This window comes from Phocoena sinus, chromosome 18 (genome assembly GCF_008692025.1).
Source record: "Phocoena sinus isolate mPhoSin1 chromosome 18, mPhoSin1.pri, whole genome shotgun sequence".
In the NCBI taxonomy this organism is placed as follows: Eukaryota; Metazoa; Chordata; class Mammalia; order Artiodactyla; family Phocoenidae; genus Phocoena; species Phocoena sinus.
Window position 1 is genome coordinate 24215466 of NC_045780.1, and position 15973 is coordinate 24231438.

General features: G+C 40.7%; 1 protein-coding gene across 1 annotated transcript in view; it reads right to left on the reverse strand.

Moving 5' to 3' along the window:
- The window catches only part of TNFSF11 (TNF superfamily member 11), a 34032-nt gene extending 18623 nt beyond the window's left edge, over positions 1–15409 (reverse strand). The window contains exons 1-2 of the mRNA XM_032611541.1: positions 15173–15409; positions 8041–8208 (exon numbers count right to left, since the gene is read on the reverse strand). Of these exons, the coding sequence (XP_032467432.1) occupies positions 8041–8208; positions 15173–15409 (405 nt within the window). The remainder of the gene's footprint in view (positions 1–8040; positions 8209–15172) is intronic.
- Between the last annotated feature and the right edge of the window lie 564 nt (positions 15410–15973).

Genomic DNA, 15973 nt, shown 5'->3' on the forward strand with positions numbered 1-15973 from the left:
CGGGGTTTAATTTTTCCCCTTGTTTCTGCTGTGTGTGTATTAACTAAAAAGCAAATGAGAAATAATGGCTATGTGACAACTCCAGTGATTACAATTTCATAAACAGTTAAGATCTACTCAACTTTTAATTGATTTCTTATGTACTTTAGTTTTAAAAATGGGAATAGCCTTCCTGTAATAATTGACATTGGAATTCTAAGGAATCAGCTTTACAGATGAAAAAAACAACCACTCAATGTGATGAACTTTCTGGTTTTAAATTAATGTTCTTGAATCCACAAAACCTACTAAAAACTGGACAAGTGAGAATCAAGGTCTATTCACAGATCACAGATGCATATGACTAAATGAGCCTTTGAAAGTTCATCAGAAAGATGCATGCTATTAAATCTACCTTCAAATTTCTCTCTCTTCTGGAATCTAAATAATCTTAAAGTACTTTAACTTTTAGAAAATCCACTTTCCTGCCTTAATAGGGTTTAATGAGTACTGGAGACCACTTATTGTCCCTCTAGAATCCATCCTCTCCTCTCTCCAGTTAGTTATAGGCAACCCCTTTCCTCAAGCTTTGGTGCAAATGGTTGCCCCGCTAGAGACTACAATGTGTAGCCTACTTTGACATGACATCCATGTGTCATTTTATGAATAAGTTCCAGCCAATAAGATGCTACTAGAAATGACTGACGTCTCAACTTCCAGGTACCGCCTTGACTTTTTCTTTCTCCCTTTCCTCTGTCTGGAGATGACAATATATGGAGAAAACAATTTGGATCCAGAGATGGAAGGTACCTGTTGAGGATGGAGGTGCCTTCCTGCCAGCCCTGAACTGCCACCTCCGGGTTATTGCACACGAGAGAAAAAACTTCTATCTTATTTTGTCCAATGAGTGATGAGTCTCTTTGTTAGGGCAGCATAGACTATATGAAATAACAGTGAGTATATGACTGAGGATCGAAGGGCTGTGAGTCTTTGGGTACGTCATTCTCAGTACCAGGAGATAGTTTCATTTATATTGGGAATCCTGCAGGAGATAAGGCCAACTATGCACTGATTCCCAGGGAATAAAACAAGAGTTCCAGGTAAGAATTAATGGTTCAGTGATTATGGCTCTGGTCTTACTCCCCATTTTCCAGTAAATCTTTGGAGGCTCAGAGACTTACTGACTCCAGGAAATGGTTAGTCAAGAATATGCTAACAACATAGCTTACTGGTAGTCATCATCACCATTGGCTTTTCATATTCTGGGATGAAATAAGAGAGTTTTACAAAAACATATAAGAAGCCAGAGCTGTGTTTTTGGTTCACATTGTAAACCTGCCTCTATATAGTTTATAAGCTATGAAGAGGCAAATAGACCTGGGCAAAACATGATTAAAGCAAGAAGTCCAGATGAACAGAAATTTCAACAAAAATTAACCTGTAGTATGATTATATGGAGGCATTATTGCTTCAGGCTATAATATTAATAATTATCAATTATAACATTGGTGAGACATCCAGTAGATGTGAACCAGGCTTATAACATTCTGAGTGGCTTTGTGAGTTGGTCAATGACTCATGTTTATTTAAAAATATGAGTTTACAGAGTTCAAGAAGTCATCAGTCATTTACTTGTTCTTTTCCTTCAATCTTGGGTCTAAATTAGCTGTGATGTATTCAAATGTGAGCAAAGTGGCTGCAGTTCTCGTCCTGATGGAACTGCAGGTTCGTTCCAAGATCTCTAGGCATTTCTAATTGTGAAGCTTCTTCAGAGAAAAATTTTTAATGCTCCCAAACGCGCATATTTATTTATCTAAGTATTAAATAAAAACGTTCCTGTATATTAGCTACCTTATAAAATATTCACAAAAATATTTTGAAGCCAATATTAAAATATACAGATACATGTAAATCACCTTGCTTCCTTCCAGCATCCTAGGGAGGTCACCCTGAAGGCACTGAACACCCCCCCTTGGAGAGCAAGGTGATTGGTGTGATTGTATATTGATCTCTCTCCTCCCCATCACCCTTTCAGATACATTTCAAAGTAAGTTTCAGGAAGTCTTTCACAAACAGGTACCCAATGTGAAATCAACAAGCAGGCATCCTAACATCCCAGGGCTCAGGATGTATAAATATGTATAAACAGATGGCTTTCCACTGAGACTGGTCGGGAGGTCTGAAGACCAAGTGCTACTCAGGCCTGAGCCCCCTGCACTGCTCCTCAGGCTGGCAGAGGCCAGAGAGGCGGCCAAAGCTGGAGCAAGAATTGCTTTATAAATCGGACACCGTATTTGTACTAGTGTTTTCTTTATTGTCACAGACTGTTATGAGAGACTTTGTAAATTGTGGTTGGTAGGGCTGGATCACTAAGAGGCTTTCAGAGTTCTGTGCTGAAGGGAAAAAAAGCCAAGAAAACCCAGCCACAAACAAAAAAGGCGGAAAGAACAGCATTACTTGTCTGACCAAAGACGGGCTGGGTAAACACCACTTTTTGCACACATAGAATGTGATACTGTGCTTATGTCTAGCATTTGTTACCATGGGATGCAGAGATCTCTCAGTAATGATTGCAGCCACAAAAGTGATTGTGTTTTATGGGTTCACCCAATATCTATATTAGAACTGAAGCTAAGATACAAACCTACTTATGAATGCCTGATACATCCATCCTATTTTTAGCATCAGCAAGAGAAATGAGAAATTTGATTATTCTGACAAGACGTGTAGACTGTCACCTTAACCAATAATCCTCATCAAAGGATAACACATTTGGCAAATCATTATTTGGCCAAGGTAAGAGAAGGGTAAGTCCTTGGTTAAAGGACAAGTTATAGCGAAGTGCCTAGCACAGTGTGTGCACTGAATAAAACTGCTTGAGTCTAATGATAAGATGAATAACGTGTGTCTCCTTCCTAAAGAGTCTCTCGTCTGGGGGAAGAAACGGCATCTTGTACCTCCAAACACACAATGGTATATTATGACAACTTCTTATTCCTTAAAAAGAATTACCTGTGTGTAATATTGTTACCCATGAGTAACAATCGTATAGCACAACAAAAGCAAATATTAAATTAATGAAATAAAGTTCTGCTCATCCTGTAAGTCACACTAGTCTGTTAGTATAATTAAAGCCGTGTGTCTTCGGAATTCCCTGGTGGTCCAGTGATTAAGACTTTGCCTTCCAGTGCAGACGGTGCGGGTTCGATTCCTGGTCGGGGAGCTAAGATCCCACATGCCTCACGGCCAAAAAAACCAAAACATAAAACAGAACAACATTGTAACAAACTCAGTAAAGACTTGAAAAATGGTCCACATCAAAAAATCTTAAAAAAAAAAACCAACTGTGTATCTTTAATAAGAGGAGTTGACTATTCTTGTCTGCCCACAAATCTTTCTCCTTCTGGCTTCCCGGGCACTGAATCTCTCATAATTAGTGTTACTCATGTGGAATGAGGCACACTGTCCCCAACAAGCTCCTAAAATAGTGAACATTCTTTCATTAGTGTTCATCAACATCTTTAAGTACAAATTGGCTTATCGTACTCTCTAGACAGTCAGTTAGAAAGCTCAAAGGAAATGGGACAATGAACAAGTAAGTTCTGATGGGGGAGCTAGCGGTGGAAAGTTCACCGAGGGAGCAGAAGTGTAGGACTGCCAGGGAGCAGCTACTGGCCACGTCTCTCCATCTGGCATTTGTTTTCACTTAGGACGTGAGATAAGGCTATCACTTTAAAAAAAACAGCAAACAAACTGTCCTAGTCCCATTTTTGAATAACCCAAATTACACTCACTTATTCAAAATAATTTTCTATTATATTAAATTATACACACACATACATTCACACACATAAAATGAGGTCTACTCCAAGGTGTATGTTCTCGTTCATGGAGTACAGCTTTGCATAGTTCCGTCTTTACATTACCCAGTCCTATTTTAAATGCCTCTATAGAGTTTTCTAGCTTTGTACGTTCCTTGTTAAGCTAATTTTTCAGGCTTTTTAAAAATTATGAATGAAATCTTTCATTCATGTTTTCTAATTATTGTTTGAAATGGGGCAGCTAGTGATTATTACCTATTAACTATTTTTTTAAATAAATAGATTTATTTATTTTTGGCTGCGTTGTGTCTTTGTTGCTGTGCGCGGGCTTCCTCTAGTTGAGGCGAGCTGGGGCTATTCTTCGTTGCTGTGCATGGGCGTCTCATTGCAGTGGCTTCTCTTGTTGCGGAGCATGGGCTCTAGGCACGTGGGCTTCAGTAGTTGTGGCTTGCGGGCTCAGTAGTTGTGGAGCACAGGCTTAGTTGCTCCGCGGCATGAGGGATCTTCCCGGACCCGTGTCCCCTACACTGGCAGGCGGATTCTTAACCACTGTGCCACTAGGGAAGTCCCTACCTATTAAATTTTACAAACTGATTTACTTTGCTCGTAGCTTTTCAGTTCTTTTGAATTTTCCCAAGTATACAATCATATCACATGCAGATTCTACCTTCTATATATTTTATTTCATTCTCATATGTAATTACATTTACTGGCACATTCTGAACAATGTGAAATAACATGGGGACAGTGGGCATCTTTGGTGTATTCCCGATATTAAGAGAAATGCTCCTGTTTTTCATCATTAGCTTTTAGTTTGAGCTATTTAGGATAACATCAAGAATCCATCTCGTTCTGTCTTCTAATGGATTTTAAACATCAGAAATAAGTGCGAAATTTTGTCAATCCCTTCTCAGTGTCTATGAGATGATAACATTTTTCTCCTTTGACCTGTGAAGATGAACCATCTTTGCATTCTCATAGGTAAATGTTAATGGTATCTGTTCTTCTTAATATTACTTATTTTCCAAATTATCTTGGCTAATCTTGCATACTTATTCTTCCGGAGGAAACCCGAAGTATAATTTTTAAGAACCAGAACACCACTGAAATTAAAAGTTTATCTCTTTTTCATTGTAAGGATATACAATATGGGTTGATTTAAACAGAAAATTAGGAGACAATCATTTACCTAACAAGAATTACCTTAATTAGAGGTTCAGCTTTGAACTAACAGATTACCTCTGGTACATGTCAATGTTTATAGATAGACCACTCAGTATTTAGGAGGTGGGATAAAAAACTGACTACTGAAAATGAAACATAAAACAAAAACAATAAAAAATGAATTAGAATTTGTCTTTCTCTGTCTGACTTAACTTCACTAAGTATAATATTCTTTAGGTCCATCCATGTTGCTGCAAATGGCAATATTTCATTCTTTTTTTAAATATATCATTTACATGTGAAATCTAAAAAACAATACAGAAGAATGTATATGCAAAAACAGAAACAGACTCACAGACAGAAAACAAACTTGTGGTTACCAGAGGGAGAGGGGGAGGGAAGGAGGGACAAATTAGGAGTATGGGATTAACAGATACAAACTACTATACATAAAATAGAATAAGCAACAAGGATTTACTGTACAGCCCAGGGAATTATATCCAACATTTTGTAATAACCTATAATGGAATATAATCTGAAAAAAAACTGAATCACTTTGCTGTATACCTGAAACTAACATAATATTGTAAATCAACCATACTTCAATAAGAAAACAATGGCAAATTGAGTATTAGATTTCACAATATATAGCTCAGTAGATCCTCTTTTTCCCAACGTAGATCAGGATTTTTGACGATAATTTTAAATTGAGGGTCTTGCAAATGTTATGTCCTTCTCTCCTCCACTAATACACTATCCTTCAACATATAGCTTAAAATGCCTTAAGAATAGGCTGTTTAATTACTTACTGTATTAATTAAATTAATTAATTATACATCTTAAATAGACCTAGAAGTTTCCTAAGGATAGTATATAATCAACATGTTTACTGCTGCTGGTGATAAAAATGTCACAGTGGTTTTCTGCAACTTGCTTCAGTGTCCTATTGTTTTGTCCTATTGCATGTTCAGAAAAATGATCAAACCTGCTCTATCTAAACTTTTAAAGTATGTCTTTGATTAAATCATCAACAATGACAATGAATTAGTAATAATGGTGATAAAAGTAATATATAAACATTTAATGAGTGCATACTATATTTCCAGTACTGTGCTTAGGTCCTCTACATCTTTTATTTCAAATCAGCCACAGTCCTGCTACGGAGGGATTGTAAGCTCCACTTTTTAAAGATAAGGAAGCCAAAGCGAAGAAATGTTAAGTATTTTCCAAGATCACATTTATTTAATCATAAGTCTATCTGACTTCACATGCCACAATTTTTCCCACAAAATATATATGAATTAAGATGATGTGAGCAGAGGTAAATACAGTATAGTAGCCATTCAAATGTCCAATTTCTTTCCATAGTAAAAAATCAGAAGTTACTCATTTTTCTCTTATTTTTAGTAGTTTAATTTTTTGCAAAAGCAGAAAAAGAAAATGTTATAGAACTTTAAAAAATGAATTAGACTAGTGGAATTGCTGTTGCTATAGCTCAAAAGTTACAAAGTAAGATAAAAAGATCAAATTTAAACGCACATTTTAAAATATGCATCTACTGCGTAAAGCTAAGCACCTACACACTATAACGAAAATGTAATATTTTTAAGCAATAGCTCTTATAGATATTAGAACAATATGTACTTCCTTGATTCTATGATGTATTCTTTTTATATTTCAGAATCTCTGAAACTGATGCAACGAGAATCTATAATGATCATGTTTAATTCTCCAGTTAAATTTTTTTTCTTTCTTTGTGATGCATGAAATAAAGTAAGCTGAAAATTCGTGGTATCTTAGATTTGTTGAAATATAGCAAATATCAGTTTTAAGGGTTATACAAAACAGCTTTATCGCCCTACTTCTATGTCCAATACATATCCTGTTTTTAAAAAATGCTATTACTATTTGTGAAACTTTAAAAAAAGAAACTATTTCAATTTTAGTTTAGATTTAAGGCATTTGCGAACTTTAGTATTTACTCTAAGATGATCAGAGATAGCCCAGGGAGTTGCAAACTAGATGTTGGGATGTATGAGCGGATGCAAGAATCCATGCAGATGTGCACGCAAGTATGCAATGTATACAGATGTGCATGCACTGGAGTCACGGGATTCTACCCGGTTCTTGGGGAGAAGTAAAATAATTGCGAGGCTGCAGAATTCTCAAGTGACTTTATCCGGGAAAGTAAAACAGGCAGTTATTACAGGGTTTCTCAATTGGGGCTGTCGGTGTAGAGAAGTCCTCCGTCTTCTCTGTCCCCATCTCCTCCCTTCTCACCCAGCTCTCCCGGAGAATGAAAAATGGACAGAGAATTTCCATCTCACCCACCACATCAATTCCTGCTCTACGCGCTTTACCCCCTCACTTCGGATGACAACAGTGGACCAGCTATAGTTATTCTCAACAGAGACCTGGATCCATAGATGTGGAATAGAGGTTCCTACCATTGCAAAACCAGATATAAAGGAAGTAGCCCAGCAGAGAATCCTGTGAGCTAAAGGAATGTCTTCTAAGGCTGGGAATTCAAACTAGCAAACTGACCCAATGACTACCACAAACCATGTTTGTCCTCTTTCCAAGTGTGAATGTAAATCCCTCCTCCAAAATAAGAGAAGAAAGAAAGGAAGGAAGAAAAAGAAGAAAGAAAAGAAAGAAAGAAAGAAAGAAAGAAGAAAGAAAGAAAGAGAAAGAAAGAAAGAAAGAAAGGAAGGAAGGAAGGAAGGAAGAAAGAAAGAAAAACAAAGAAAGGGAGAGAGAGGGAGGGAGGGAGGAAGGAAGGAAGGAAGAAAGAAAAAGAAAGAAGGAAAGAAAGAAAGGAAGAAAAGGAAGGAAGGAAGGAAGGAAGAAAGAAAGAGAGAGAAAGGAAGGAAAGAAAAGAATATTTGCATGAATGTTGCTGGTCACCAAAACTAACCACTACCAACTTCAAAAGAATTCTGCTAATCCCGCAAAAAATTCTCTTTTACAAATTATTAAAATAAAAAAGAACAAAGTCAACAGCACTTAGCCAGTTTTAATTTTCAATATTAGGAGAGTCAGTGAGGGCCCTTGACTTATCTCAATGTGGACTCACCTTTTGCACAGCTGCTTGAAAGGCCTGTTTAATTCTCTTACACGAATCAGGTACTAATTTTGAGTCTTGACTCTCCAGAGTTGTGTCTTGCAAATCCGTGTTTTCATGGAGTTTGAAAATTCTATTAATGCAGTGAGTGTCATCTTCTGATATTCTATTAGGATCCATCTGAGGGGGGAAAAATGTGAGGACGTCAGAGTGGTTATCACTGATCATTCTGTTATTTAATGAAGTATGACTTAAGGACAAAAGAATTCATTCTTGCAAGAGTCATTATGTCCCCAACAACTAATAGTTAATACAATTACCATCGAGTTGGTGAAAAAATTGACTTCTAATTCATTTTTATGAGTAGCTGACTACCATCCACAACACACCTGTATACATGTGATTCATGGGGAAATTATCAAAATCGTCTGACATTGTAAAAGTGCTCACTGAGGGGAGGGGAATCAAAGAAATTACATGTGTTCAGTACAGAGAGAGACAGCCTTTTATCTTTAAGTCCCCACCCCATGCAGCACGCTATGTGGGATTATGAAGCCCACTTGGATGTTCAAAGCATGAAACTTATATAAATCAGGTGAAATTAACATCATGTTCAGTTGCCATGTTTGCCTGGCCTTTTCCCTTAATCAATGTGTGGTTTTTTGGGGGGGGTTTTTGTGGTACGCGGGCCTCTCACTGCTGTGGCCTCTCCCGTTGCGGAGCACAGGCTCCGGACGCGCAGGCTCAGCGGCCATGGGTCACGGGCCCAGCCGCTCCGCGGCATGTGGGATCTTCCCGGACCGGGGCACGAACCCGTGTCCCCTGCATCGGCAGGCGGACTCTCAACCACTGCGCCACCAGGGAAGCCCCAATGTGTGTTTTAATCAGCTGAAGAAGGGAGGGAGAAATCCATTTCCTAGCCCCAAAGAAAATCTAAAGCCAGAAGCATAATTTCCCTTTTCGTTGAACCTCTCATCAGTTTTCTTAACCTGGCGTGGTACGTCTGTCAGAGGGGGCCTGAGAATGTGTGTGGTGGTATTTGGTGTGAGCTGGGATGAGGAGGGCTCATGGTGTGAGCAAGCTCTATGGATACATGCTGAGGGGATGCTAAAATTCTTGTAGTGTACTAGATAGTCTCACCCCAAATATCCCCATTACGTTATTAGCTGGTCCCCTGGTTAAAACAGGTGCCAACATAAGCATTTCTTCAAGTATTACTCTTTTCTTAAAATTGTCTGCCAGCTCCTCCTGGGGCTCCTACAAGCCTTTGTAGTGGTTTCAACTGCCAAGTACATAGTAGAGGTAATTAGCTACCTGATTGTTTTAATTGGTTTAATTTTTAAGTGGTTTAATTTATTGTCCTCTTCTTTCAAAAAGTTCAAGGTACTTCATGTGCATTTGCTTATGACTAGGTACAGGCTAGATGAAAAAAAGGGAAAATTATGTAAGTTTCCAATAACCAAAGCCCAGTCAATTCATATCAAGTCTCTCATTCCCTGGTTTAATCATCTTTTTGAAAGTCATCAGAAGATGTGCAGGTTTATTAACCAGCTGTCAGAAGGAAGCTAAGAAAGTACCCTATCCATACCTGAGATTCTCAAAATGAAATAACAGCCTTTCAACAAACGTACACCCGCTAATACAAATTTTATCATTCCACTTTTGCACGGTGTGACTCGGGAAGCAAAACTATTTGCAATCCAAGTTTACTTTTTATTTCTTTAAAATAATTAGTATGAATCAGAATACCTGAGATTTTATATAAGGCAAGTGTTCAATTCCATACTTTTTTGAAAAAGCTCACTTATACCGATATGTTTCACAAAAAACCAGAGAAGCCTGGACAACTGATATGAAGAGTCGTTGGGTTCAGACCCCAAGAAAGAAGAATGCTGCAGAGGCCTCAGCTGGCTCACCACCAGAAAGCCGCTGAGCTAAAGGAACAGTGTGATATTAGTGGGGAAATGCCTGGGTACCCTAACATTGGTTAAGCTCCAGTCCCGCTGACAAGCTAAGTGCCATCAACAGAAGTAGCAGTACCGGCGACCCTTGCTATGGAAACTATAGTCCAATCACTTGCAGCGTTACAGGCTCACCCAGAATTTGTGAGAAATGCAGATGCTCAGGCACCACCCCAGACAGTGCCTGTGAATCTGCATTCTAACTAGATCCCAGGTGATTCTGATGCACGTTAAAGTTTGAGAAGTAATGCTTTCAAATACCAAAGACACAAATATCGATTGTCTGCTATTAAACTGTCTCCAAATTTCTTTGGACACCAATTTTAAAATTTTTTCACAAGTAATACCGATTAGTATTAATACAAAATTACTGAAATGGTCAATGATGGCTAAGGGTTTAATGCAAAGAAATATAATGCAAAGATTTTTGTCTCTTCTCTCTTAAAAATATGTCCATGCCCAGGTCCCACCCTTGGCCAATTTAATCAATATCCCTAAGGGGAGAGGTCAACTGAGTCTCTCTCCCCAAGTATTTCTAATGTGCAGGTAAGAACCACTGTTTCAGAAAGACATTAGAGCTAAAACATATATAAAATGTCACCAATTGTTTTCCCAAATGAAAGTATGGCATAATTAATTTTGATATACTCACTTATTTTGTTTATTTAAGGGTCATATGTTAGAGTTTCATTTTTATTATTTTTTAAAATTTATTTTATTGAAGTATAGTTGATTTACAATGTTGTATTAGTTTCTAGGGTACAGAAAAGTGATTCAGTTATACATATATATAACAGTTTGCATCTGCTAATCCCAAACTCCCACTCCATCCCTCCCCAACCCTGCCCGCCCTCCTGGCAACCACAAGTCTGTTCTCTATGTCTGAGTCTATTTCTGTTTCGTAAATAAGTTCATCTGTGTCATATTTTAGATTCCACATATAAGTGATATCATATGGTATTTGTCTTTCTCTGACTCACTTCACTTAGTATGATAATCTCTAGGTCCATCCATTTTGCTGCAAATAGCATTATTTCATTCTTTTTATGGCTGAGTAATATTCCACTGTGTATATGTACCACATCTTCTTTATCTATTCATCTGTCAATGGACATTTAGGTTGTTTCCATGTCTTGGCTAATGTGAATAGTGCTGCTATGAACATAAGGTTGCATGTGTCTTAGAAATTTATTTTTAACCTGCAAGCGAATGCCTTTCTTATTCCAGTGCCCTTGCAGCTCTCCTTTCCTGAAGATGGAGACCAGGAGAAAGGGTGGTGTAGAGGTGCAGGGGTGTAGGGCCAGCAACACACACAGGCAAATGATGGCCTCTGCTCCTGTGGTCTCAGCACTGCAGGAGCTGCAGGGCAGGGCGTCGGACTGATGCTGGACCCTCCACATTACTCACCGAGCGGCTGGACAAATGTAACCTCTCCCCTAACAACCCATCCCCTGACACAGCAGTCTGGATAGAAAATTTATATGATGGAAAAATTGCACTTTTTAGTCTATTTTAGCCACTAACGAGATCATTTACACATTAAAAATTAGAAAAAGGTATATTTCTAGTGCTGCAAATCATTTGAAAAGCTTTTTCAGTAAATTCAACATGCAAAGCCCTAGGCTGGATGCTGTAAAGAAGGTAGTGAGCAAAACGGGCAGTCCTGACCTTCAAGGAACTTACACTCGACAGGGGAACGAAGAAACTCATCCAAAATTCACAGTAAAAAAAAAAAAAAAAATCACAGTAAACAGTAAATGAATTCATTGTACCTAGAAATGACTGAAAATATTAAGTGGATCTTGAATATCTGATTTAAACTGGACTTCAAAAATACAGTGATCAGATGATGTAGTTCATGTGAAAGGAACTCAATCTTTAAAAAAAAAAAAAAAACTTCCTTGAAACTTAATCATCTGTAGGGTTAAATGAGGCAGGATGCTAGACATTTGTGCTACTTTGTTTTCTGTTTTTTTCAAGCAGGCAGCCTACACACCTCCACATCAGATTTCCGGTTCTCCTGTTTGGGTAACAGCCCAGGGAGGTTGGTGTACATATTGGGGGTTTGGCGGAAGGGGTTAAAAGGGGACAGAGATTGAGTTTCCTGAAAAGCTTATCTTGTAGCTAAGCTCTAAACTTTGAATATGGTTATATGGATGCTTAAAAAAAAAGGGCACATAAATTTTAAAAGCAACTTTTTGTAAGGGTTTTTTTTTTCTTTGTAAACCAAAGTATGAATACTATGTGGTAAATATATAGCACAAGCCACATGCTTTTTTCTTTGGCAAGGTTGGTAGGGGAAAAGCTAATCTACACTGGATCTAGTACTTTTTTTTTTTTTTCTTAATCTAGGCACAAGCCATCTACAAACATTCAGGAGGCTGATTCACATTTAGCTATTCAAACATGAGTGGAGCGGGGGAAAGTTTTTTGTCACTATAATTTTTACATTATTTGGGGGCATTTTTCTAAATGCATTTAAAACTAAATTGAATTGTTTTTTCTTGAGGATTTGCATGGCTCCCCCCTCCCATCTTTAAACAAAAACAATAAAACCGGCTCCTCTTCTTTTCTTTTTTTTTTTAACTGTTAACTGCAAACATATTACCTGATATTAGATGATTTCATTCTAGTTCAAACACATTCAGAAGCCCCAAGTAGTTGACCCACAAATTTAGTGGAAATCAAAAAACTATCTCTTATTTGGTACCAAGTTCTAAACCAAGGAAGCTGATATAAGTGAAAATGTTAAATCAGTGTCAGGTCAAACTGAATCTACTCTCTCAACTAGAACTTTGAAAGAAGGCTTCCAGCATATGTAAAAGTGGAAAGAATTGTAGACTTGTAGAACCTCCAGGTACCCATCACCGAGCTTCAGCAATTACCAGTGCATGGCCAATCTTGTTTCATCTATAAGCAATCACTTCCCTGTTCCCCAGGCTCCCCACCTATTATTTTGCAACGAATTCCAAATATCTTATTTCATTTGTAACTACTTCTGAATGTATCTCTAAATGATTAGGACCCCTTTCAGTATTAACTGTAGATACCGTACTCAGCAAAACGTAACCACATCTAGTGGAGTATCCTCCTATGAAAACATTCCTCCTAATATTACTTCTTAACTGAAGGAGATGACCTTTTAAAAATGTAATACACAGTTGGATTCAGAGTAATGGTTAATATATATTTGCATAAGTCTTGGAGAAGCCCAATCTTCATGGCATTTAGGAAAACTGTACCCAGAAATTCGATGACATTAAATTCTCCATCTGAAAATTTTCTATCCATGTGACATCAAGATTGCTAGATGATCATCAGAAAGCTAGAATCCTCAGCCCACCAGGCCATTAATATTGAGAATCCCTACAAAGAAGCTGAACACTTTCTTCAACAGCCCAACAGGTCATTCTTTCCTAGACGGTCACGCCGATTTCCATGGTTCCTGCCCACCTAAGCTGTCCCTGGTCCCTAGAACTCATTCATTCCCTACTGCTCTTTCAGTGCTGAATACTCACTTCACTACCACTGCTATGAAAATGCCATAACCCCAGATTGTTAGAAAAGATAAAAGAGAACTACTGAATCTTCTGTCCCTTTTCTGAATGCTTCTCTCTTATTGGACTAAGAATTTAAAGTCTTTTGTTATAGACCCCTTCATTACCTGGCATCGCAATGCACACAGTACGTGCACATTGTATGTTGAATAAACGATTCTTAATTCATATTCCATACCATTTAAGAGTGGCATGTGCAGTGCAGGCACTCAATATACAGACATTAAATGGTGGGGCGGGGCAGGGGGAGGAGGGGGACAGGACCACATGCTGGATGAGAAAACGGATAAATCACTCATTCTTGGCCGCAGGATACTCCAATGAAAGAAAAATGTTTCATCACTTTCATCCAGATTTGTGTAATCTATATTGCAAGTAAACCACCTGAAAGTTGTATTTTTAGAAAAACTTCCTCTCAATAGGAAAAGATTATTTTTATTAACATACAAATACAAATTTTCTAAAGCACTGCACATAGTATGTCTACCTTTTAGTAGATAAACTAGTTCTATAAAATGCAAATTAGTGGATACTGAATATTTAACAAAAAGCCTATGATGACAAGTAACGGAGTTCAAGACCCTGGCACACGTCCAAATCCCATACAGCCCAGGCAATGCCTTGTTCTGATGCGTTCAATTTGGTTTAGTAATCACCTTTGAATCTGAAAACCAATGAAGTCCAAACCCAAGTCTCTTTTCCCATAAAAAAAAAAAAATGCACAGTCAGCCCCCCACTTCCTTTGAGAAAGAGTTCACAGCACCAGACAAGAATACTTGAATGAATCCAACCAACTGCACTGCAATTTCCAAGAAAACACAAGAGCATAAACCACCAGAAAGCATAACAAATTTACCCCTTCCTTTCTACTATCTCTCTGCCGTTCCTAACCGGCTTCCTCACCTTTGAAAAGCTGGTTACTTGCTAGATTGTCGCTAGGCTGTGCCGGGGGAGAGAACACCTCCACACACACTTTGCTTCCTTCCTCCGCCCACTTAGTGGGAAGGCACGAGGGCCCTTCTTTCTTCTCTCACTCCGCGCGAGCGGAGCCCGGGTCCTAAGACCAGGCTTCTCTGGCCGCGCAATGTCTTTCGGTCCATCTGGCGACTTGGGAATCGCCCCCCGGGGCTCCAGCGGCTGCCGGCAGCGCACGCACTGCGCGGTGCAATACAACCAACCCCAGGACCCCAAATCCTCCGGGGGTGGGTGGGAAGGGAAAGGGTCGATTCCCAACGGTAGGCGCTCAATTGTTTTTCCTGAGTGGACCTAAGTTCATTCTTTGCTTCAAGTGGGAGGTGGAAGCAGAGAAAAGTGTGCAGTCGTTTCCCGAAGAGGTGAGCGGCCAATGCGGTCTCGCCGGGGGAAATTCAAACGCACCAGGCCTGGCGAGCTCAGCTTCGGCGCGCAGGGGGCCGGGTGCGTGCGCGAGGACCAGAGGCCAGCGCTCCGGGTCCCGCGCCTGGCTGTCCCCCAGCCGGACGCTCCCTTTTTAGGGTCACTTTCCCCTCTCCAGATATGCAAGCTCTGGGGAGTCAAGCCGGGGAACTAGACTCCGTCGCCTGCAAAGTGCTGGAGGATGAAGGCGGGTGCGCCCCGCCCGCGCGCCCCTGGGAGGCGAGCACTCACCTGCGCTCGGAAGTAAAGGAACAGGGCGACGCTGCACGCGACCTGGCCCAGCCCCAGCCCCAGCAGGGCCACGAACGTGGAGCGGGAGGCGGCGGCGGAATGGTGCGGGGCGGGCTGCGCGGGCGGCGGCGGCGGCGGGGCGTGCAGGGCGCCCTCGTGCGGGGCGCCGGAGCCGCCGCTGCCCATCTCCTCGGAGGCGCGCAGGTACTTGGTGTAGTCTCGGCTGGCGCGGCGCATGGCGCTCGGCCCGCCTCGCTCCGGCGCTCGCCTCCCTCCGGGACTGTTCTGCCGGCGGCCAAGTGCAAAGGCAGCGCAGAGCCGGCGCGCGGCCAGGCGGGCCTCGACGTAGGGGCGCTCAGAGCCGGGCGCTGCTCCTGGGGCGCGCGGGCGAGCGAGGAGGGTGCCGGCCGCCCCAACTCTTATAAACCGCTTCGGGAGGGCTGGCCCCGGGAGCCAATCAGCCCCGGCCGAGCCTGCCTCTTCCACTCCCACCCCTGGCTCCCCTTCCTTCCTTTCGCCCTCCCTCCCTTGCTCTCTCCCTGAAAGACCTCCTCCCTCCCCATCGGGGCCCTCGGAGGAGGAGGCTGTGGGTGGTTCTAGCGGTTCCAGAGGCCACTTGCCCATCCTCAGCGGCCTTTCTGGAGGTCCAAGAGATGGGCTGGGGGAGATGCAAATGAATGCCTTGGTCAAGGACAAAGGTGACATCGCAGACATTCCTGGGGCAGTTGGCATCCCCGAGCCTCAGTTTCCCCTATAGGATTTAGAAATTGGACTTGGTGATGTCTGAAGGCCCTTTCCTAT